At 38.7% G+C, this 22,580-nt stretch overlaps 1 protein-coding gene across 3 annotated transcripts in view; it reads right to left on the bottom strand.

Moving 5' to 3' along the window:
• Positions 1–22,580, bottom strand: part of NOX4 (NADPH oxidase 4) — a 106,861-nt gene that overhangs the window by 26,101 nt on the left and 58,180 nt on the right. For all 3 annotated transcript variants that reach the window (XM_074817013.1, XM_074817014.1, XM_074817015.1), the window contains one exon: positions 9,613–9,694. In XM_074817013.1, coding sequence (XP_074673114.1) covers positions 9,613–9,694 — 82 coding nt within the window. The remainder of the gene's footprint in view (positions 1–9,612; positions 9,695–22,580) is intronic.

Raw genomic sequence — 22,580 nt, 5'->3', positions numbered from 1 at the left:
ACACTGACAACTATATAGGTTGTTGTTTAGGTTACTGTTTCCATACTGGTCAAATGGATTTGGGGTAGGAGGACTGACCCTGCACCCATGTGGTTTTTTGAAGTATGCAGCAATTTGCTTTATACAAGCTCCCAGAGGAATGAGGAAAGTTCCTTGCATAGTTTGGTTCTAAATGAGTTTCAACCATACACAAACTTAATTTAAACCTTGTATTACAAAGATACGTTGACAGCAATGGATAATTAAGTAATAAAGCAAAGTGTTACATGAAAGCTATTAGGCTCTAAAGCAAATGATTTTAGTATCTTTTCTTTCTGGTTGGTGCCTGTAACACAGCTTCCCTCATTACTTTGGGGGGAGAAAAAACATTCATGATACCAAAGAAAAGAATTGCTAGCCACCTCACTCAACACACGTAATGCCTCACTTTAGGTGCAGGTGCTTAGACTGGTAATTTTCTGACAAGTCTGTAACCCACAAAATTCTTCTATTAAAAAACAACAACCAGGAACTCTGAACATCACCCAGTTTATCTTCACCATCCAAAAACTCAGTATATATCTTCTATTCGAACAGCTTTTGTGTTAGGATTTATCTGCTTTAGTCTCCAATTCTGCTCATGAACAGCCTCAGCTAGCTGATTAGGCAACACGCAGAAAGGATTTGGCAGCTAATATCAGGGGCTGTTGCTGTTCTGCAGCTGCTAACAATGTTTTCCAGCTGCTCGCTGTCTGGCTGTTCAAAAGCACTTGTGATTCTTACAAACCACTTGACGTGGTCATAGAGGAACTTTCCTTGGAGCTAGGCTTGGCCTACTGGGCACAACCTCCCAGCAGGCAACTCCCATCCCCAAGACTGAGGATAATTAACATTTGGAGTAACACAGTATGGGATGAGATGGATTTTCTACCACTGCCAGTTTTTAAGACTTGATAGTTACTTCTGAGCTAAGCTCTAGCCTAGATACTGAGACATCTTCCTCCATGAAAGGGGGTTGATGCACACATTTACTTGGGGATACTCAGTTCAGGGTGCTCCATTCGGCATCCCACAGCCCATATCTCCTATCCAATTCTCAGAAGAGACAGGGGATGGCTGTTAGATCAACATGGGACTCCTGCTGTCCCTGATTATCACCAAGGGCTTAAAGCCCAACTTGTTGCATGAAAAAGAAATGTGAAGTGTCTCCCTCACATATACTAAAGAACTTGCCACTCAGAATTGAAGCACTCCACTAGTGTCACCCACCAAATTGTTGCTAGAACTGAAATCTAGGCTCATGTTCTGATGAGAACAAACTATCCTTGCCCATTTTATGCAAAACTAGAAGATAACTGTCTCCTTTGCCTTGAAGGTTTGCTCTCTCCTCTGCTCTTACACAGAGCATACACTTGCTCTGCTACCCCAGGGGCAGAAGCAGTGTATGCTGTTTTCTGCGTTATTAAACAGCATGAAGAGGGACTTGTGGTACAGTTGAGATGCCTATCTAACAGTTTACTTCTTCTTCAAACCTTGTTTGTGGAAGGGCCAGAACAGCAATGAGTGTTGCTAAATCACTGTCCTCCTTAGAGACCAGGAAATATAGTTTTTACTTATGTCTTATAAGAAATATATAGGACAAGATGGTAGGCAATGCCTTTTTCCCTCCTGGTTTCTTTCACATGTTTAGGGGCATAATATTGTCCATTTTCCCCTTTATTATAGTTGGAGTCTTTCTTTTCTCCCTTTTTCACCAAGACTTACTAACAAAACACCAACAAAAGATGCTGACTCCTTTAACAGGTTCTAGGAAAGAAAACAGCCTCCAGGGTCCCTCACTGGAAGCATGGGGCCAAAAATTAAATTGCTAATGTGCAGGTAGGCACATAGGAATGAATGATGCTGTTCCCTTTTATCTCTAGAGTCAAGGAGGAAGTCACTACTGTCAACAACCATGACTCTTTAGCACTTGTTTTTCAAGAGCCTGGTGATTGGATTTCTGTAACTATGGCAATTGTGAAACTATTTTTTTAAACTAATATAAGTCATTATTTTTAAAACTATGATAAAATTGGATATAAGGGCTGAAGGGATCATTGTAACTCTCTCTTGCATAATGAATCAAAGAACTTCACTAACAATTTCTGCATCAAACTACTATAACTTCTGTTTGAGCTGTTTAAAAAAGCATCCTTCAAGATATCATGTGGCAGATAATTCCCCACAGTCTCACATTGCTGCTCAGTACTAGGCAGGTATATATCAAATAAATAAATAGGCTTTATCAAGAACCATGCTCATGCTCCCAAACAGCAGAATGAAAACCAGCTGTAATGTTTTGTCTTATACCATTCACTTTGAACAAAGCAGTGATTCCACCTCCCAAATATTTTGAAAGGTTTAGGCATCTTTTATTTTCAGTCAGCTCTTTCCCCTTCTCAATTGAGAGCACTGAAATGTTTTGCATAAAACAGTTCGTGACAGCTAATGATCCACAACTATGGTATGACAAACAGAGTTAAGTTAAACTTGCATTCTAGATTGCTTGGTTCTTAAAAGAAAATATATATGCACATGGAGCTTCAATTTTGCATATATGTTGCTGCACAAATCTCTCAGAGTATACAGGGTTTTCCCCACATCTTTCTACATCTAAAGGATTTGTACTTGTTTCTTCAAAGTTTCTTAGATTTCAGGTCTGAACTCTGCTGAAGTTAGCAGCAAAATTGACTGGTTCACTCTGTGTTGTCGGTACTTGAACTTGAGGCCTTTGCAAACAGAACAAAAGTGTCTTTATTTTGCACTAGAAGTTACGGGGGCATTGTACTGAAACTCTAAACAAAAATAGCCTCTGTCTCAAGGAATTTATGACCCACATTTGAGAATAATGTGCAGTCCTAAATATTTCAAGATATTGGCCTTGTTTGATACTATGTGGGTGTGTCCACACAAGTCTTTGTAGGATCTGAGCCCAAACATGTAGTGCACAGTAAGAATTCCTGTCCTCTTTCTTCCCATTTTCACTATGGTTGCAATGAAATCTAGATCTGATACTTGCATTTTCAGTGACATGATTACTCTTCTAACACGATTGTTGTTTTTTATAAGCAGCTACCAGCCTTTACCCCATTGCCACTGTTCTTACCATTTGGAAAAAATCCCAAATGACAGAAAAATGCCCTTTACTTATAATTGAAGTTTTATTGTCATGGAGCTCCACCTTGCACTGGTCTGCAAACTCTACAGTATAACCTGATATTACTGCAAGTCACATTAAAATAAAAATAAGAGACAAAATCCCAAACCACTACAAAAACCTACAAACATTCTTCTCTATAAACAGCTTGAGTTTCTTTTAAAGCAGGGTTTGTTTTTTTTTTAATCAAGTAATCAAAATTCTCTGAGACTCAGTTTTTCTGAGTGCTCAGTGCTGCTGGCGAGATACTTAGCTTCCAGCCTGCATTTTGAAATAAACCTTTGAGTGCTTCAAAACCAGTAATTTTCATGCTTAACGTACAATGCTACACAAACATTTAAAGTGCTTGTGTGGGCACTTCTGAAAGGCTCCTTCACTTGGCACTTTCCCATCTGATTTCAGCAATATGGGCAGGCCACATGTTTTTGCAGTGGAAAACAAGATAGATGTTATTTTAGATGAGAGAGTCAATTGCACACAACTGAAAGGAATGTGGAAGACCTGATTTCTATTTCTGGCCTTGTCCCCAGGAGAATTGTTCCTGGGTGACACTGGTAACTCACATCAGAGTCCCATGCTTCAGTTTCTCCTTCAGAACAAGAGAACTTCTTTTGTAAAGCCCTTCAACAGAAAGCCTTAACAGAAAATCACTCTGTGAAAGTTCTACACCTCTTTTCAGAATTAAAAATCTCTTTGCCTTTACAATGAAGACTGAGTGACAAATACATATGTCATGATTCTTCCCCTTGTTGAACACCAAGGAAGATGTTGCCTTTGTTTCTAATGTGAAATGAAATGGGTTTCTAGGCCACGATCCTGCTAGCTGCTCTTGTGTATGCTTAAATCTGGGATTCTCAGCGGATGCAGTGTCTGTGCATCCTCACTGCCAGAAGCCACAACTCACTACTTCCTCTAGTTAGACACAAATTATTTTCCTCTGAAAAACTTCTTAAGACAGTTACAAATAAGATACAAGTTTTATTCCTGGGGTATTATTTATGAAATATTATCAGTTTCTTGGCTTGAATCTCAAGCTGTAGTAAATTGGCATGGATCCATTACTGATCCATTATCATTAAAATGAGTAGCAATTGGGAACCAGATGGCACAATGGTTTAGGGCACTAACTTTCTGCCTCCTATTTGTCTAGACTACTCCATGATGAGAATTGAATAACGCCATTTGGCTTTGTTTGAGCTAAACTTTCAGCAGCTTTTCAAAAATGACCTTCAAAAATAAGTATTTGAAAATACATATATATATAAAAAACAAGATCCTTCTTTTTTATGGGTTTTTGTGACATGAAAATGACCAGTATTTTTGTGCCTATACAAGAAGTCTACCTTAATTTACTAAGAATATATGCCAAAGAAGGGTTTGTAAGTTTGTGACTGATGGAAAGTAAATGTATTTGGAAAACTCTGTTATTTCATTACACCTGTTAGGTCCTAACTTGATTTTTTTTCTCCAAAGTTCAACACTTTGTCACTCCATTTAAATAATAAGATAGTGCTCAATTTACATTGTCTCCCTATTTGACTACAAAGAAGTGTTGTTATTTCTGTATGTGCTCATTATAGAAACAGTTACCAAAATACTTTCTTAATTCCTGCCCATGTTTTTTTTTTTTAAAAAAAAAAAAACAACTTTGTAAAGGTCTTAAAAAGAAAAAATTAATTACTAGAGAGAGACCTTTTAAGTAAGCCTCACCCTTCAAAAAAGTTTTATTGAATTAATTTGTCCAAGAGAAGCATAAGTGTTTAAATGACCTCCAACCTCTTGTACAGAGGTGTCATTTCAGATGGTACAAGACTACCTTATTTAGCAGAAAATGGTATAGTAAGATGGTAAAGAGTAGAAACTGAAGTTAAAGAAATTAATGTTATACCTATGTGAAGTAATTGACAACTGAAACAAGCTGATCTAAACGCTTGTGAATTTTCCAGTTCTTAACATCTCAATTTAAAGACTGGATATCTTTCTAAATTCATGCTCCGGTTGAACCAGAAGCTTGCTGCAGGGATTAACGGGTAATGCTCTATGGCTTATGTTAAGAAGGGACTCAAATTAGCTGGAACATAACAGCTCCTTCTGTTCTTAAAACCTATGAATCATCCAAGAACTTTTCTACCAAACCCACAGAAGATAAGAATGAAGACTGCAAATATTTCTGAAGGGGGAAAAAAATGAAGCAAATAATCCCTCTAAAAAACCCACATACATATTTGAGGATTTCAGCAATATCTTGAAAATATAAAGTACAGCTGAACTGTCACATCACTTGTGTACAGAGAAATTTGCTAAAAAGATGTAATACCAGTAGCATTTCTGGCACATCCCTCTCAAGCACTGTTTTGTGCAGTGTCAGCCTCTCTCCTGCCTTTTTCACCCACCAACCTAATTCCTCACTCTTGCACTTCTTTTATCACTTCCCTTATCATTCTGTTTTTTTGTTGTTTTTTTTTTTTTTTTTTCTTTTGACATTATCAGGCCCAGCTACAAGAGACACTTCTCCCTGGTGTTGCAAGGCTATTGCACACCCTTCCCTTGCACACACAGCACAGGCAGTCAGGAGTGGAGTGGAGTCAGCAGGAAAAGACCAAAAGACCCTGGTGGGACAGAGCAACCTAGGACCCTACTGCTAGCACCAACAGCCCTGTTACGTGCTGAGCCCTACAGCCCAATTAATGAGCGTACAGTATCTTCTTCAGGAGCAATCTTCTGTAGCCTGTGTCAGCACTTCAGCAGTTCCTGCATTTTATAAATGAATCCATGTAGTAAAACAGCAGGAATCTCATGGGTGAAGCAGGCAACGAAGAAAAGCATAAACTTGATACCCATGTGAGGAAAGCTCCTGCAAAAATGTGCTAAGAGTGAAACTCTGAAGTTTTTTATGAGATATAGGAGCTCTAATGCTCATTGGCAAAGCAATGAGTTGGATAAAACTCTTTGCAACAAGTTTAGTTTGTTGACAGGCTTGATCATGTTGGTGTAACTCACCTCAGTGACTTCAGCATGCTCATGGAGTGAGGGAGAGAAGGAACAAGCTACAAGCATGTCTGTGATTTGGTTTGCATATAGAGACTCTTTCCTGGAGGGTACACTCAGAGGCAGCTATGTATCCCAACCTATTTGGTTGCTCACAGCTGCAGGTTTATTCTTAGTTTCAGGAATGTGAATCCTCACGGACATGGTGATGGCATCATGTCAGCTAGAAAACAAATTTTTTCCTCAAAACATTTCTCTCTGTGGATGGGTGGGTTTCCCGATGAGGTAGATGAGAAGGGTCTAGTGTCTTCTGATTTCTGAACCATGCATTTCATCCTCTGACAGTCACTTGAGGTATCAAAAGGACTTGTCTGGATTAGACTGGTTTTACTAGTTCAGCAACCTGTAATTACGTGCAGTGCAATATGTTTCATTAAGAAGCTCTACTGTAGGCATTTATAGGAGAAAATAATTCCATATTCCTTCCCTGATAACTATAATTTTTCCAAAACAGTTACATTGTCAGGTGAATGAAGCATAACATAAAACCAAGCTCCTTCTGCTCTGCAACCTTGTAAAGAAAAGTGAGAGGATGCATACTGCAGTTTGGGCTGACTGGATGGATGCTGTACTGATGTGCTGACATAGTCTGCATCTCAACCCAAAGGCCACGATCAGAACCAGTGCTCATGATGCCACGCTACTTGTGGACACACAGTGATAAGTCAAGGAAGTCAAGGTGATGTGCCGTGTGGCTTTAAAAACCTTAATCTTTGTAAACTCAGGTCTCTATAATCTCCTCCATGTGCCAGAGTAGGTATTTGCTCCTTGGCTAAACCAAGACCAGCAGAATAAACTCAGGCAAACACAAGGGCCATAAAAAGATCCTGCATTTCTCCCTTCATCAGCCAGGAGTGCAAAGCATGCTTCTTTGAAATATTTACCCCAGCAAATCCAGAACAATTTGCATGCATATTCTAGAAAACTTCTTTCAGCCATTCCAGTGCACAGGCGTCTTCTCTGAGAACAAACATGTACCCAAAATTATCCTGCTGTTCCCTGGGAAAGAGTTGAGGTCTTAATATAACAAATGTACAAGAACATAATTCAGGCCGGAACATCAAGGTTTCTGTTTCTTTCAAAAATTGATGGATTATAGTTTCCTTATTTAACCTTTAATATTTATTACTATGTCTCTGAATATCCTGAGAGATGCTGAATATCTTCCTATCCAATCTCCTTTCTTTGGACATATGTCTCTTAAACATGTGCAAACTTTTGTCCTTTCTACCTACTAAGCCCTGCTTAGGCAAGCTATTCAGCTAAGTCATTACTAAAATTTCTCTTCTATTTTTAACCTTGTATATTCTTAGCATTTCTTTAAGCACTACAAGCTCCAGCTTACGCCTCATGACAATGTCTCATTAAAATGACCTTACTGCTCAGATCTTTATGCCATACAACCAGCCATTGCTCAGCTGAAGTCAATGAAGGAACACTGATTTATGAGATCTGTCTGTTCATTATCTTCATTTCTGTTAACTGACCTTTCAATGAAAACGAGCATAGGGAAGGGAAAAACAGACATGGGAATAAGACAAAATACATTATGAAGATGAACAGGTTTTCTACCTTGCTGAACACAAGTATTTCACTTGAAAGAAAACCCCTAGGGAAATTAGGACATGTCAATAGTCTTCAACTAGTTTCTAAGTGAACTATAATAAATGATAAATTTCTGTAACAAGCAAGCAAATTTGCACCAATTAATGATGCTATAAACAGAAATATACTGCTTTTAAGAACATATGCAAGCTTCTCTTTCAGTTAGGTGCCAAAGTTTGGCTGATTTTCTATATTAGAGGAATCAGTCAATCTTGCCAAGTAGCATGGCTGAAACCATGTATCATTGTGACGCAAGGCTGCTATAACTTCAGACAGCAATAGAGTTCCATACTGCAAGCTATTTGTTGTATGATCTTCAAAGAGCTGAAGCATCCATTGAACAGAAGACAACAGGCACTCATTCACCCATTAATCTGACAACGTGTAATATTACTAGTAGACTGTACTTGCCAAGAATGCTAGCAATATATTGAATGTAAGGAGATGGAAAATCAGACACATTAGGAATGATTTATAAAGAAATAAGTCTGTTCTTTGAGGCAGGATGATAAACTAGTTTCTCAGACCAGTCTAACAGTGTCTGTACCATAAGTGAAGACATCTAAGCCAAGCAAAGCGTTCTACTGCCATGGAAAAATCACTGTTCCAGTGCTCCAAAGGGTGAGGAGAAGAGTCATAATTCATGGAAGTCCTAGTGAAACAAGTAGACCAGTCCATCTACATAAGGTGCTTCTCACAGTTTCATATATTGTACTTCACAGCATTCCAGTAAAACAGTGACAATGGATAATGGAGTCAATAAATTCAGGGGGATAAAATCTTGTCTCCCTTGAAGTCAATGCAAAATGTCACTATTTTCACAATCAGGATTTCAGCCTTGAATGTTTTTATTTCCAAGTATTCACAGTGAGGAGGTGACTGGTTTTCAGCACTCAGGCCCTCTATTTGTTGCCTGCTCTTAAAAAAAATTCATATTATCGGATTTTAAGAGGTGTATTTAATACTTAGCTCCACTGGCTTCTTACGCATTTCAGGAATCTGGTAAGAATAATAATTAAAATAAATAACTTTCCATAATCATTGCTGGATTGACTCCAGACGTTCTTTCTTCCTTCTCCCTTTGCCCATTCTGCACTTGCCTTCTTTCATTGCTCACTCAGGCCATGGTTAATGAGAGGGTTGTTTCTTCTTCTTCTTTTTTCCCTTCACTGCCTCTTTTTAAGACTTAGCTGAAAGTGACTGTTTCTTTTAACCAATATAATAATGAGAACCATTTATTGTTTCATTCAGGTATGTCATTGCGGAGAAGAGGTTTTGTCCAGGATACTCAATACATGCAAGACTGCCTAAACACGTACCACTACTCTTTTGGTTTGCCTGTACATATATCCCTAAAAAGGGCAGAAAAAACCTGTTTTCTAGTGCTTGCAAGCTTCCAGAGGGGAGGTTGTTAAAATCCAAGGGAATATGTCACCATAAATGATGGAATCCTACAAGACAGAGTAGGGGTTAGCCTGACAAAACATCTGCCTATGTCAACACAGTGTCAAGTGAAACAAAACTCCACCACACACCGATCCAGGCAACTTAAAATCTGCACTCTGCCACCACCTCGCCACTGACAGCAGGGCACACTTGCAAAGCACGTCTGCTTCTCCCTGACACCACTGAAAGACTGCAAAGCTCAGTGTAAGTGTGGCTCCCTAACAGCTCTGCCTTAGGACTTCACACCAAAAAGCATGTACAGTGCTATAAATGCTTCATCCTCCCTCGCTGCAAATAGATAAAAATTTTATTTCTCCCAAGAAGACAATCTTACTTACTTGGGATAGCGCCTCTGCTGAAAGATGGGCAGAATCTCTGTATCTTGATTTGAATGTAGAAGCAGTAAATCCCGAAATCTTTCTGTCAGAACAAAGAAAAAAAAAAAGAAGAAAAGAAAAAAAAAAAAACCCAGACTGTGACTCTGCATTATAAGTTCAGGCCACAAGTAAGCAAGCAGTAAAATCAGTGAATTATATTGTCCAGCACTATTTACCAGAGGAAAAAGCTAAGTGTATAGGCAATAAAATCTATATATTCATACAAAACTGCTGGTAAGACTAGAAATCACTGTTTCCTGTAAACCCTTTTAATAATATTTTAAAATGTTTTTTTTTTTTTTTTTATCCAGTATTGAATTCTAGTAGTGCTTACAAATTTCTGAGCTCTGCACACAGGTCTTCTGGGTATCACACACAGACAGCCATAAACAGTCCCTGCCTTGAAGAGCTTAGTCTAAACAGAAAGCAGGAGCAACTAAGAGTTCATTCAAGGATCACAGTAGTCTAAACAAACATAGACTAATTAATTAATCTAAATTAAATTGCAGTACAAGTCCTTCAGTAACTTGAAGTCTTCAGCTACAGGTTTTATCCTTCATTTGCTAAACCACAGTTTGTAGCCTGTGTTGTATGTAGTAGCTGTACCATGGGTGTCTCTAAACCAGCTATTTTTTCCATGTAAGTTTTTCATTCTGGGAACTGAACCTGAGGATAAGTGTAGTCCTTCCTCCCAATATACCCCTATGTATCTTAAAAATCCTCTAACACTGGGTTTACAGATAAGGAAATCAAGGGACAGAAAATCAGTGGAGGAAAAAATCTGAAACTCCCAGCTCCAAAAAGGAACCATAGCAGATTTCTTACTTCTTACAGGTTAGTATATGATGGTTTTCTTAACATTCAGTTTTATGTAGTGTTTTGTCATCATAACTAAACTCCATTAATTTGGATACAATTCTGCTATGTAGCTTTTAAAATGGAAAAAGAAAACCCAAACCCCTACTTCATAAAGTTATAATACTTTGAAGAAAGCATAATAAATTCAGAAGAAAAACTCCCTTGTTCAGGGCTCAGTTTTAAAGGTCAGTTGTCTCAGATGGCCTGATCTACTCTTTCATCAGCTGGCTAAGATGTATTACAAACATCTCAGAGGACATATCAGGATCTGCCAGTGAAGAAACAAGGACATTCATTCCTTTATTTCTACACCTCTTCTGATTCAATTTTGAAAGAAATGAGCACTTGTACCTCCAAATTCTTACCATATCTTCAAAATGTAACTAAGCTTTCGCTGTACCTAACCAGAACAGAGACTGGATGTGGCAACAATAAATGCAATGCTGTAAAGACGGAAGTGAAACTCAATGAGCCTGCTCATTGTCTTGACAAAAAGCTTCCCATTATAGCTACTTCTTGACCTCTTCTTGAATTTTTAGAAAGATGCGGAGATTTACTTTTTTCTTAGTTCTCTGGTATATGGCAATGTGCTATATGTGGGCATGCCCTGTTATCCTTAAAGATGATATGATATGACCTTCAAAAGCCACTGGACAAGAACTGAAAGGCTTTGGGAAGCTTTCACTGGTGCAAAATATCCAACTGCATATGTATCAGAGCAAGAACATTAGCTTCCACCCCTACTTCACGATTCTCCCAAAGCAACTGAAGCTACTGGTGCATTCCTAGGAACCCTTTATAAAAAGGGTTTGTATGAACAACAACAGCCTTTGCGTGTGCCTGGTGAAGGAAGGAAAAGAAGTCTTCAATGACAAACATTGAACGATAGCATTTCCTTTCATGACTTGAGGGTTTTGCCCTCTAGAACATGATGCCATGATTAAGGATTTGGTTTTGGTGTAGTTCGATTTATTTATTTTTTAGGGTCTATAACCAGGTGCAACAGCAATGCAAAGTATGGGGAGACATATTCATTTCAATACCACGCAACACCACATCACATGTTAAGTGAGAGAGGCTGGTTTGGCAGACCTTGCAAAGGGCCTGTGACTCCCTGGGAGAGACAAAACACATCTCAGTGAGGATGGACACAGACATGTTGCACTCCATTGTTCTGCCCAAGATAGATGGCACCCAGGCAGAGAGCCATATTCCATCTCTATCTCCGACTATGTGACTCTTTTTCTTGTGCTGCTGCCCTTTCCCATTGATCCAGGCCACCTGGCTGTACTCCACGACTCAATTCAACAAGCCACAATTTTGAAATTATTTTGAATAGTAATGTGCCAGGGCTGGACAATACTGGAGTGAAAGCAGCCAAGTTATGGCATCTGAAATTGGCCTAAACAGCTTCCCTACTGGATCTTGTTTTAGTTAAAGTCAACTTTTATTTTTTTCCCCACATTATGGCAAATTTCCCAGGCAGATGTGTTTTCTTTTCACCATATGACTTTACTCATTTTTCCATGGCAACACTTATGCTATATGGTAGTGTTCCACCTCATCTCAAATACATCCTGCAACTTCCTCCAGCACATGTAGCCTCCACACCCTGTAAATCCTCTTAAGAGAAATGGCACACTGAACAGAAGCCTTTAGGATTAATTTGTCCCATAGGACCATTATGTACATGCTTCACCCTTCAGGTCTATGATATTCTCATATTACACATATGTGTGCACAGTACAAAAGTCACACTGGTGCAAATGACACTATTGCCTTTAAGGATTATCGAGCAAGGTGATGAGAGAGGTGATGAGAGCTTTGGCAGCTACTGACAGAACACAGGTACTTTTGGTGCTCTGACAAAAGTGAGTATCAGAAGCCTAACACTTGACAAACGAAGGCTTTTCAATTTGCAAGAAAAAATCACAATGATACTTTCCAAGGGGGAAGAATTTTTTTCAAAATACTAAGATTTTCTTCTAATCCATGCTACAACAAGAAATAAAAGGTTGAGAACTGATGAACCTATTAATTAGAGCATTTTTACATTATTTTGATTTGCAATCACTGGTTGATCAATAGAACCAAATCAAGTCACAGACAATCTTATCATTATTTGGATCATTTTAGAGAGACATCTCCCAAAATTGAGTCTTTTCCATCATTTCCTACAGTTTAGTACCTAAGATGTGATGCTTTTGTCTAGGTGTTGGTCTGGTTTGTTAACAAAACATGAATAGCATTTGCTCAATGAAGTTTTAAAAGGTTTACTTCTGAAAATCTGCAATTACCTTCTCTGTCTCTCATTCTATCCATGCAATTCGCATTAGTTTAAGGCAGTATTAGCTAGTCACCTAATGATCTTTTACACTGTTCTGAGATCAATTAATTATGCCATTGATTGTTTTGTCACTCTGTTGAGTGTGACACTACAGACACCATCTCACTGACTCTCTCATAAGTCTACGCACAGGTCGAAGTTCTCACTGACATGAAGAATGGCCACATCTTGTGCTCAAACTTATCTTTTTAACATGCTGAGTGTCTCCAGTTCCTCCTGGCTTCCATTTTGAGCATACAGTTTCTTCCAAATCCTTGATAAGTGAGAAGTCCTCAGCTACATTAAGGCAGTCTCAGTGGGACCATATATGTTTAGCTAAATGTGTAGCATAGTTACCTGTGATGACTAGAGGCTGGTTGTAATAACACAATCTTATGCCCTGTCCTCCTAAATCAGGAAGGTTGTAGACTATGAAGAAGAGAAAGTTTGCCATTGAAAGCTTTAGAGATTTAATCTGTCCTCTTACATATACCTCTCTTCCTTGTCTCTCATCTAATTCCTATTCCCTCTTTTCCACCCTTTGTTCATCCTCCCCACTCCCAGCTCAACATATTCAGAAGTCAGCTACTGGAATCTCAGTATAAATGCCCACTAACATCTTTATGATACCTGTTATGACAAACCAGTTACCAATTTACAAGGACAGAAGGATGCATTTCAAGGGAAATTTTCCCTTTGAAATATTTAGATGCATGTCATTGCTGTTTTCAAGCAGAATGGGGTTGTGCTCAGTATGGCAAGTAAATGGTAATGACAGAAAAATGTGAGCAAGAATGGGCGTATGGTCTGAAGCCCATTCAAACTGGCTACACAGTCAAGTTTCCTTTTTTCCAGGATACACTATTAGAGAGATGGAAAGAAAGGCAAAGGGAAATTTTATGATAACATTTTAATATCTGGGGCTCTCAAAGCAAAGAAAAATAATTTGTATGGAAGGTCCCTATGAATTAAAACACATTACTATTCACATTCTGCAGAGACACTGTGGCACAGCAGCACTGGCCTTGGTTTTTGTCACATCCCGGAAGCCCTTACTGCTTTAGCACTTCAAAGATGATGCCAAAAGTCACACGCTGCAGTTGTGTCAGGTTTGACCTTAAATGTCATGTCTTGTGGTTCTTCTTTCCTTGCTCCTTCTTGTTACAAAATACTTTACAGAAAATAACAGCAAAGTCACTCTGCTGAATTCCAAGGGTCTTGAAAAATCAGATTCCTGCTCTTTCTGAGTTTGATGGGTCTGTACCTATGAGGCCACAGCAGTATATAACTGAAGTCTGAGATTTCGTTTTGTTTATCCCAACCACCTTTTACCCATCAGCTTCAGACCACTCTGAATCTCTAATAGAAACAGGTAGAATTGCACAGAATCAACTCAATTAAGAACACTGTAAAACTGATGGTAATTGCTTTTTATGGGATAAGAATTTTTTATATCCATTTTATGGATTATTTTTTAAATCAGAGTTCATAAGGACAAACAGAAATGTGATTAGAAATCAGAGAATGGGAGAACAGAATAGCCTCACTGGTTATAAAGTACAGAACATTGTGGTCTAAAAGCCTAGCTGTCTACCAAAAAGTCTGTCCATAGTGACACTCTCATGCATTTGGATATTTTGCAGTCATGTTTCTGTAATTACCTGTAGCACTTCTGCATTAACTGAGACACGAATCTCATTTCCATCTATCACCACATAGACTCTTTCAAGCCCTGCAATTTCAAACTAAAAAAATCTGCCTAGTTTTATGCAAAATGGAGTGGTCTGGAGAACCTTCCATGCCATGAATAGCTCCTCATCACCTTGCAATAATTAAAAAATAAAAATAAAAATTGCCAGCTTTCTTAAAACTGCCAAAGGCGTTTAAAAGAACCTTTAAAACCCACTAATCTGACTTTCATGCTCTGTATATTTGGGAATGCTGTCATAAGTAGTTCCTCACTGCCTTGTAAAAAGAAAAGGCATTTAGGAAGAAGTCTTTGCCAGTTAAGGGCTACAAAACTATGATGAGCAATAAGATTGCATAAAACTGAAATGTCCAATACTTTAGTTTGACGTGGCTTATTAATGGCCAAAGTTTCTGAAGTTAAGGAAATATCACTTCTCTCCTCTTGAAGAAGTGCTACAAATATCCTCCATCAGATTAAAAGGGGAGGAAAGAAAACAATGATGAAGTAATGCTGATGAGCTAAAAGTTCCAAAATTATTACATCATAAGTCTTGGAATTCCCCTGAAACATATGCATTTTGCTGATACAAAGAGACAGGCTTTTTGACCATCTTGAACCTCCATGATTCTCAGTCCATTAAGCCTCACGGAGTTTAATTCTCCTGTTTTTTCACCACTATTTCCTTCCCTCCTGATCAGTCATCTGAAACACTAGAGACAACCATTTACAGAGCTACTAAAAAAAAATAAGATAGTAAAAACCTAGAAAGTTGAAAATTATATAAAAAAACCTTGCTGTTTATATTTCTTTAAGGGAAATAGAGAAGCTTTTATAGAAAGGCAACTGGTCTCTTCATTTTCTAAGCTAGGTGAATAAACAGTGATCATCCCTCTGTTCAACATTTTCTTTTGCCGGATTTTAGTTTATTTAAGCAGAGGGCAAAAAATAAGGACACCAACTAATCATTACACACATCAGCAGTGAACCTTCCAGTCACTCTGGAGCTGCAGAATAGTCCTCCTTTCTTTGAAGAAAGTGTCTGTACATCCTGCCTTCCCTCCTAACCTGCATTTGCTTCCTAAAAAGTAGTCAGCTCCTCTTTCTCCAGCTCCTCTTTCTCTAGCTGTGTGCTTACCAGCTGGAAATCATTTTCCTTCCCTGATTCTGGCATCATCACATCCTTTTCCCTGCTGGAACTCTAGGTGTTTTCTTATGTCTTTAAAGTGTCCCACCTACTATGTCAAAATCAGCTTGGACAGATTTATTTCTAACTAGACCTCCCTCATTTACACTATAATCACACATATTGCATGATTTATGTGGGTACACCCATCTATCAGCCAATGAAGAAACAGAGTAAAAGGCAGTTCTTGTCCAAGAAACCTTAAAAGGTTGGAAGATGAATGATGGGAAGGAAAAAGCATCACTTGCTTTGTTTCAAAACAGCGAAGAGAGATGCTGAGGACCATATTTAGACTGCATTTTGTATGACAAGACAGCAGTGAGTGACCCAGACTGCCTATTAGCTACGCTGCCAGACCCGGATTCCCCAGAAAGCCAGTGAAGAGAAGTGGACACAACACTGAAATTAAGCAGTCTCAATGCTCAATAGTGAGTTAGAAATCCTTCTGTAAGTTATACAGCAACTCCCTGGCAAAGCTGGGGATTAGCTAGACCGCTGGAGTTTAAAACCAATGTCTTAAGATTTTTTTTGTTTCTCAGAGGTACTTACTATACTTGAAGACTATTTTGTCATGACAATAGAGTTCATTCCACAATTCGACACTTACAAAGTGCAACAGTAAAACAAGGTTTAGAAACAACACAGAACAGTAACTTTAAAAATACCTTTATAAATACATGCTCTGAATCGAATGTTATTTATGCAGATTTTATTAGCACTGAGTTCTACAATCGTTCCCTTTGGCCATGAAGAGCCATACTTTGTTTGAACTCCCCATGAGACAATGCAGGGAGGCTCAACTACCATTTTCTTCACTAGTGGTGTATTTTCCTCTTTCACAACGTGCCAGAAGAAATGATGAGGCATCAGTATACCTATTTTTGACTTTAAGGTAAAATGGTTGATCTAAAAAGTCCTTACTTTCACAAAAATAAGACTCAAATTATGTGAGAGGGGGATTCAACTGATTCTCTTTGTAACTTGTCATTTGATACAGAAACTAGAGAAAGCCCAACTTTTCAAAAGCTACATGGGATTTTAACACTGACATGGAGCTACTATCCAGCTGTGCAATTACTGCAATACTGTCTAGCACTGCAAATCTCCAGAGGGTATGCCTCTAAAAAGCTGAGCAAAGGCACAATTAGTCAGGCTGTACTGATTCACACCAAGGGCCCCCTACCCTAACATCCTGGTTCACATCCAGACACGTACAGAAGAATCAGCACAGGGCAAGACTCTCCTGCTGTCACTTTCCAGCCCCCAACCACTTCTGTCTCGGTCGACCTCCTGAGTCTAAGGTGGTTTGTCTATTAAGAAATGCCTTGACTTTTCTTTAAAGTACTTGTCCAGTCTCCCATGTAAACTTCCTAATCTATCCCATATCCTCTGACAAGGAGTTCCTGTGTCTCACCTACTACATGAAGATCCATCATCTTATGTTTGCTCTGATGGCCAAAAGTTCCGATACTGGCAGAAACCATGAATAGTCAGGCCCTACCCACTGTTCCAGTGTTATGCATGATTGTGTAGACCACTGCTATATTCCCCTAAATTATCTCTTTTCCAGACTAAATAGTCCCTACATACCCAGTAGTCCCATGTTTGGAAGCTTTTCCAAGCTTTTCATCATCTTTGTCATTCCCTCTTTAACCCTGTCTAGTATCCTGTCTGAGAGATGAGGACCAGACCTGCACACAGGATTCAAGGCCTGGGAGCACCACAGAAATAGCCAGCTGCACAGTTATATCCTCTGCTTTATTTCTACTGTCATCCTAATAATTTTTCTCTTTATTGCTGCTGAGCACTGAGCTGATGTCTTCATGGAAATAATTATCATGACTCCAAAGTGTTATTCTTGGGATGTCACAGTCACGTCATCTCCAGACACGTGTATTAGTTTGTCGCCAAATTATCAAACATCAGTACATACCCACATGCATACATGCACTTTTATGTATTTTTAGCTAGGTCTATACATAGGTTTGCAAGTGTAACATATTTTATACATTTGAACAAGCTACAAGAATTTTTCATTAAACATACTTAAATGGCAGTCACAAAATAATGGAATTAATCCCGTCCAAGGCTAAAATTTTGTATCATAACAAAACCACCACCAGTCACTGGGAACTTATTCTTGGGCTTTTGTCTATTCACATTTGGTCTCAGCTTAGACTGTAAGCATGGGATCATTTCACCCTCTTACTAATACAGGCACCGCTTTGGTATTACACTCGAATACGTAAAAAAATTACCATATAATAAATTTGCAGAATCACAGAATATTTGAGGGTAGAAGGGATCTCTGGAGATCGTCTAGTCCAACCCCCCTGCTCTGAGCAGGGTCAGTGAGAGCAGGTTGCCCATGGCCACGTTCAGCCAGGTTTTGAATATCTCCAAGGAGGGAGATTCTCCGAGCAACCTGTTCCTGTGCCTGACCACCCTCACAATGTGGAAAAGATTTTCCTTACATTTAAGAAGAACTTCCTGTATTTCAATTTGTGCCCATTGCCTCCACTGAGAAGAGCCAGCTTTACTCCCTCCCAGGTAAAAGTAGATAGGACAAAAGGTTTTGGAGGGAACGATTACATGCCATGAGACTTGGATTCAAGATCTAATGAACCTTTCCTGGTCCAACATAAGGGGCAATTTAAGGCTGATAAGATTATTTTCTTTTCATCCACTGTTGAGGTGGGTGATGCACAAAATGCTTTGCATACCCAAAACACACAACAGGCCAGTCTTGTACAAAGCACTCCCACTCCATTACAACAGAACAGGAGGGAAGCACTAGCAGATTCTGGCCTAGCAAAGGATGACCCATAGACACAGCCCTGCTAAGTATGTCTCAGTTCTTTGTGTCAACTCCTTTCTTAAAAGTCACCCTAAATTACACTGATATAATCAGCAGGTCAGCATATGCGAAAAATAATTTAAAAAAAAAAAAAAAAAAGAGTATCAATATTTTGTGCTGTTTCCATTGATTGCCACCTTTGGATAAAACTGCAAACCCACATCTGTTTGAGAGGGACACAGCAGGTTAGGAGGCAACTGTCCCCAGTACAGTCAAGACACTGCCCTGCCATAGGCTTTGTACATGCTGGACACGTTAGATGCTGGTTTCTCTTCGTCTGGGCAGGGATGAGAGGGAAAGGAAAAATGCTGAAGAAAAAAGTTTGCAAATGAGAACGAACGGGATTTTCCTTGTTAATGCACCCTCACTCCCTGCCTTGTAATACAAGATAGGGGCGAGAGTGAGCAGCCCTCTTCCCACCAACTGCAGCTGTGAATGATGTTGCTAATCACCGAGGCTTAACTGATGTTAGTAAGGTCATTAAGCATAATTTCTACTTTCTCACAGCTAAACTGTGTGAACACCTACATTGAAGGTGATAAATCGTTCTCAGAGTCTATGTTGAAGGTCAGGCTGAAAGCTGAAACAGGCTGATTACTTAGAGACAGTGCTGGGACAAACATCACTGATACACAGCCTGTGGGGAAAATGCCTGGCCAGCCAACCACTCAGCTAAAGTAAAATGCCAGAAATAACAGTAACAAGGCTCCAAATAAGAAACAAAAGAAATAGGGTATTAAGGGACTCCATGTATATATAAAAATAATTTCTCCTGTGTTTTCAGCTGCCTGTGTCTTTCAGAGAACACATACAAGTTCTTCTCTAAAAGCACTCCTAGCACCAGTTGCACTGAAGCATAATACAGGATAAAGTGATCAGAGCTCAGCTGGATCCTATTTTCTATATAAGTTTTGCTAGTCAACTGGGGATGATCCACTGAGAAGAAATGCACGTTTTTTCCAAAGATCTAATCACATCTGAGGCTCCATTTCTTATAACATCTCTCAAAGGGCAATATCAAAACCTTAGCAGGAAATCATTTGAATGACTGGCAAATGAAATGAGCCATTGGACATTGTTTTTCTCTTTTTTTTTTTTTTGGATAGGTGATAAAACATAATGCACACAAGAGTATCAGGAAATGTATAAAAAGTTTGGTTTAATTTCACCCTGCTGTGAGCAATTCTGTTATTTCTTCTTACATGTGAATTAGACAAGTCATTCTTGAGAACTTAAGCCAGCACACTTTCTGAATATAAACTACTATATATAACCTAGTCTCGTAGTTTTCATTTACTCTTAATTAATAATTTCTTAAAATTACATATAATTGCTGACTTAGCACTAGCTCTTGTGTAGAGTCTCCTTAAAATATGCTGCAGGATTTTCTACCAGATTGTTGTCCCCATCTTTCAGCTATCATGATGTTATGAATGTAATGAAATACTGAATAGGCATATTTTTACCTGACAAAGTCTGTTACTACTCAAGTCAACAGAATTATTTCCAGCCTTGAATGGGAGAGGAAAGCTTGAAAATGTTATTATGTAATACTACCTTAATAACTATTTTCTAGAACAAAGAACCAGTGGTTTAACAAGATTTAGATCACACAGCTCCTCACATCATTTTAAGGAAATGGTTTGACATGTACTTTCCTGAAAAAGTAATTTTACCAATTCTTTAACTATAAGCTGTCATTAAATAAATATCTTTTGATTCTTTTAGTTACCAGTCATGACCTGGCATAAAGCAATGCATCGATGTACCATCACGAATTCAGCAATACAAAACGGCACAGAAATGATAAAAACCTCTTCATGCGGAAATGGCACATGCTGAAACATATGTGTTGAGAAGTATGGGAGACTTTTAAAGTAATATTATTTCTAAACAAATTTTTGGATTAATGAAAAGCTGCTTTATTTGGAAACTGCACTGAGAAAATTTCATTTGATGTGCTTGTTAATAATGGGGCACAATTAGCATAATCCCCTCAACCCATTAAAAAAATGCAAACATCAAATAACAGAAGTTATAAAAATGTCTTCCTTTAATTATAAATGTTTCCTTTTTCAAACCAGTCATGGCTAAGCTCAAGAGACACTCAGCTAACACAGTGTAAGTGAACTCCTTGAGGGAAAACCCTGTGCTGTCAGGCTGGCACCAGCCACTTGGCAAAGCACGGCACAGCATCACAGCTTCATCTTTGAAAATGTGCGTGGGTGTCTGTGGCATTTTCCTTGAGGAAATGGCACTTACAGTGTGCTTAATGAATAAGGGAATATGTTAAATATGGGAAGAGAGAGTCCTTAAAACTGCTTATCGCGATGAAGAGCACAAACTGCCCACTGATTTATTTTCATTTCACATAACACAAGGAGGCTTCTCAGAGGCTGTAGGTGTGCTAGTTATCACTGACAGTACAGTAAAATCACCACAGCAGCTATTTCAGTAAAACTCATAATAGCCAATAATCTCTGAAGCTCCTCCGCTCCTCAAAATCTCCCTTCAACACTGAAAAATATGTCAACAGCCCTTGATAAATGCCACCCTCTACTGAGTCCCCCCTTGTCAACACACACAAAACCACAAATGTGCCTATTTGGATCCCCAGACCTTCCAGGCCTTCTCCCCAGCAGAGAAGCATTGTCTCTTACTCAATTTTCTGGTTCCAGGTAAGTCACAAAGCTAAGCAGTCATCCACTGTTTATCAGCTTCTACATACAGAACAGAGTCCTTCAAATTACTAAAAACACAGTGATGCTTTGTGTAAAGCATTACCCAAATTTTACTCTCTATAGATGGATGAACATTCCCAATCAAACTGTTGTTTAGATAGGATATTACGAGTTTAAGAGAAAAAAAAAAATACAAAAAACACACCCAAATGCTGAAAGCTTAGGGATGTGTGTGGGCATGTACATATAAATAAAATACAGCACTTCATGCAAGTCACAGTGAAGTTTTCTCCTGTGCCCATCCCTACCCCCAGTTAGACTCTATCTGCCATGATGCAAATGCTTTCTCTCTCCAGGAGAGAGGGAGACCATTGCGTAGTACAGAAAATCTACCCTAAACTGGGAACCCAGTCAAGAGAAGATAAAGAAAGCTGAATACATACAAATGCTAAGAGGCTATGGGGAGAGCATTTACAGGTGATATTTTTGATTTTCAGGCAGTATTTTTGACCACATGAATTTTTTGAGAAACAAATAATATTTCTCATGGAAAAGGCAAATCAACTTTAAGAAAAAAAGTGGGTGGGCATCTTCTATTCATTTACTAGGCAATTTTATTGTTCATATTTCTCAAGGAAAAAATTGCTTTAAAAAGTAACAGGGAATGTAATTTCATTCCCTGTTCTTTGCTTTGACTTTGCTGCCTCTTTGCCAAACGTGCTGAAGGCACTGCATGCCTGAAAGACAACCTGTTTTTTTCCGGCTGTTTCAGCTGATCTAATAAAAGATATTACCTCTCCTTACAAAACTTGCCTCTCATGGAATATTATTTCATTATAGTGTACTTTGGTCTAATCTGCTACAAATGTCACAAACTATATAAATAAGAAGTATCATGATATCCTTTTTGAAACAAGCTCTGTCACTTTATCCCCATTCTGAGCAAAAAGCACTTTAAATAAAGAGGAAGAACAAGAACATGCCTGAGCTGCAGAACTGTGGGTTATAATATCAGTGAAACAAAATACATGCTGCACCCTGCCCATCAGCTGCTGCACTTCATACCAAAGCGCCATTTATTGCCGTCACAGCACACACTACTTCACGTGCCCCAATGGGCAAGGCTGCAATCCCATTCACATTTTGGAAAGTGATTTCCAGCCTATGAATTCCCTCCTACAGTTTCTCCTCACAGCTCTTTAGTTAATACCGAGATAATTGAGTCATTTGTCTCATTAAGAAATGTCATGTTCAGCACGTAGCAACCGCCATTTCAAATTTCACTCAAAATTCAGATGTATCAGCAATTAATTTATCTTGCAGTATATTAAACT

Source organism: Strix aluco, chromosome 2 (assembly GCF_031877795.1).
Source record: "Strix aluco isolate bStrAlu1 chromosome 2, bStrAlu1.hap1, whole genome shotgun sequence".
NCBI lineage: Eukaryota > Metazoa > Chordata > Aves > Strigiformes > Strigidae > Strix > Strix aluco.
The sequence above is the reverse complement of the archived record's forward strand: the minus strand, read 5'-3'. Positions and strand labels throughout refer to the sequence as shown.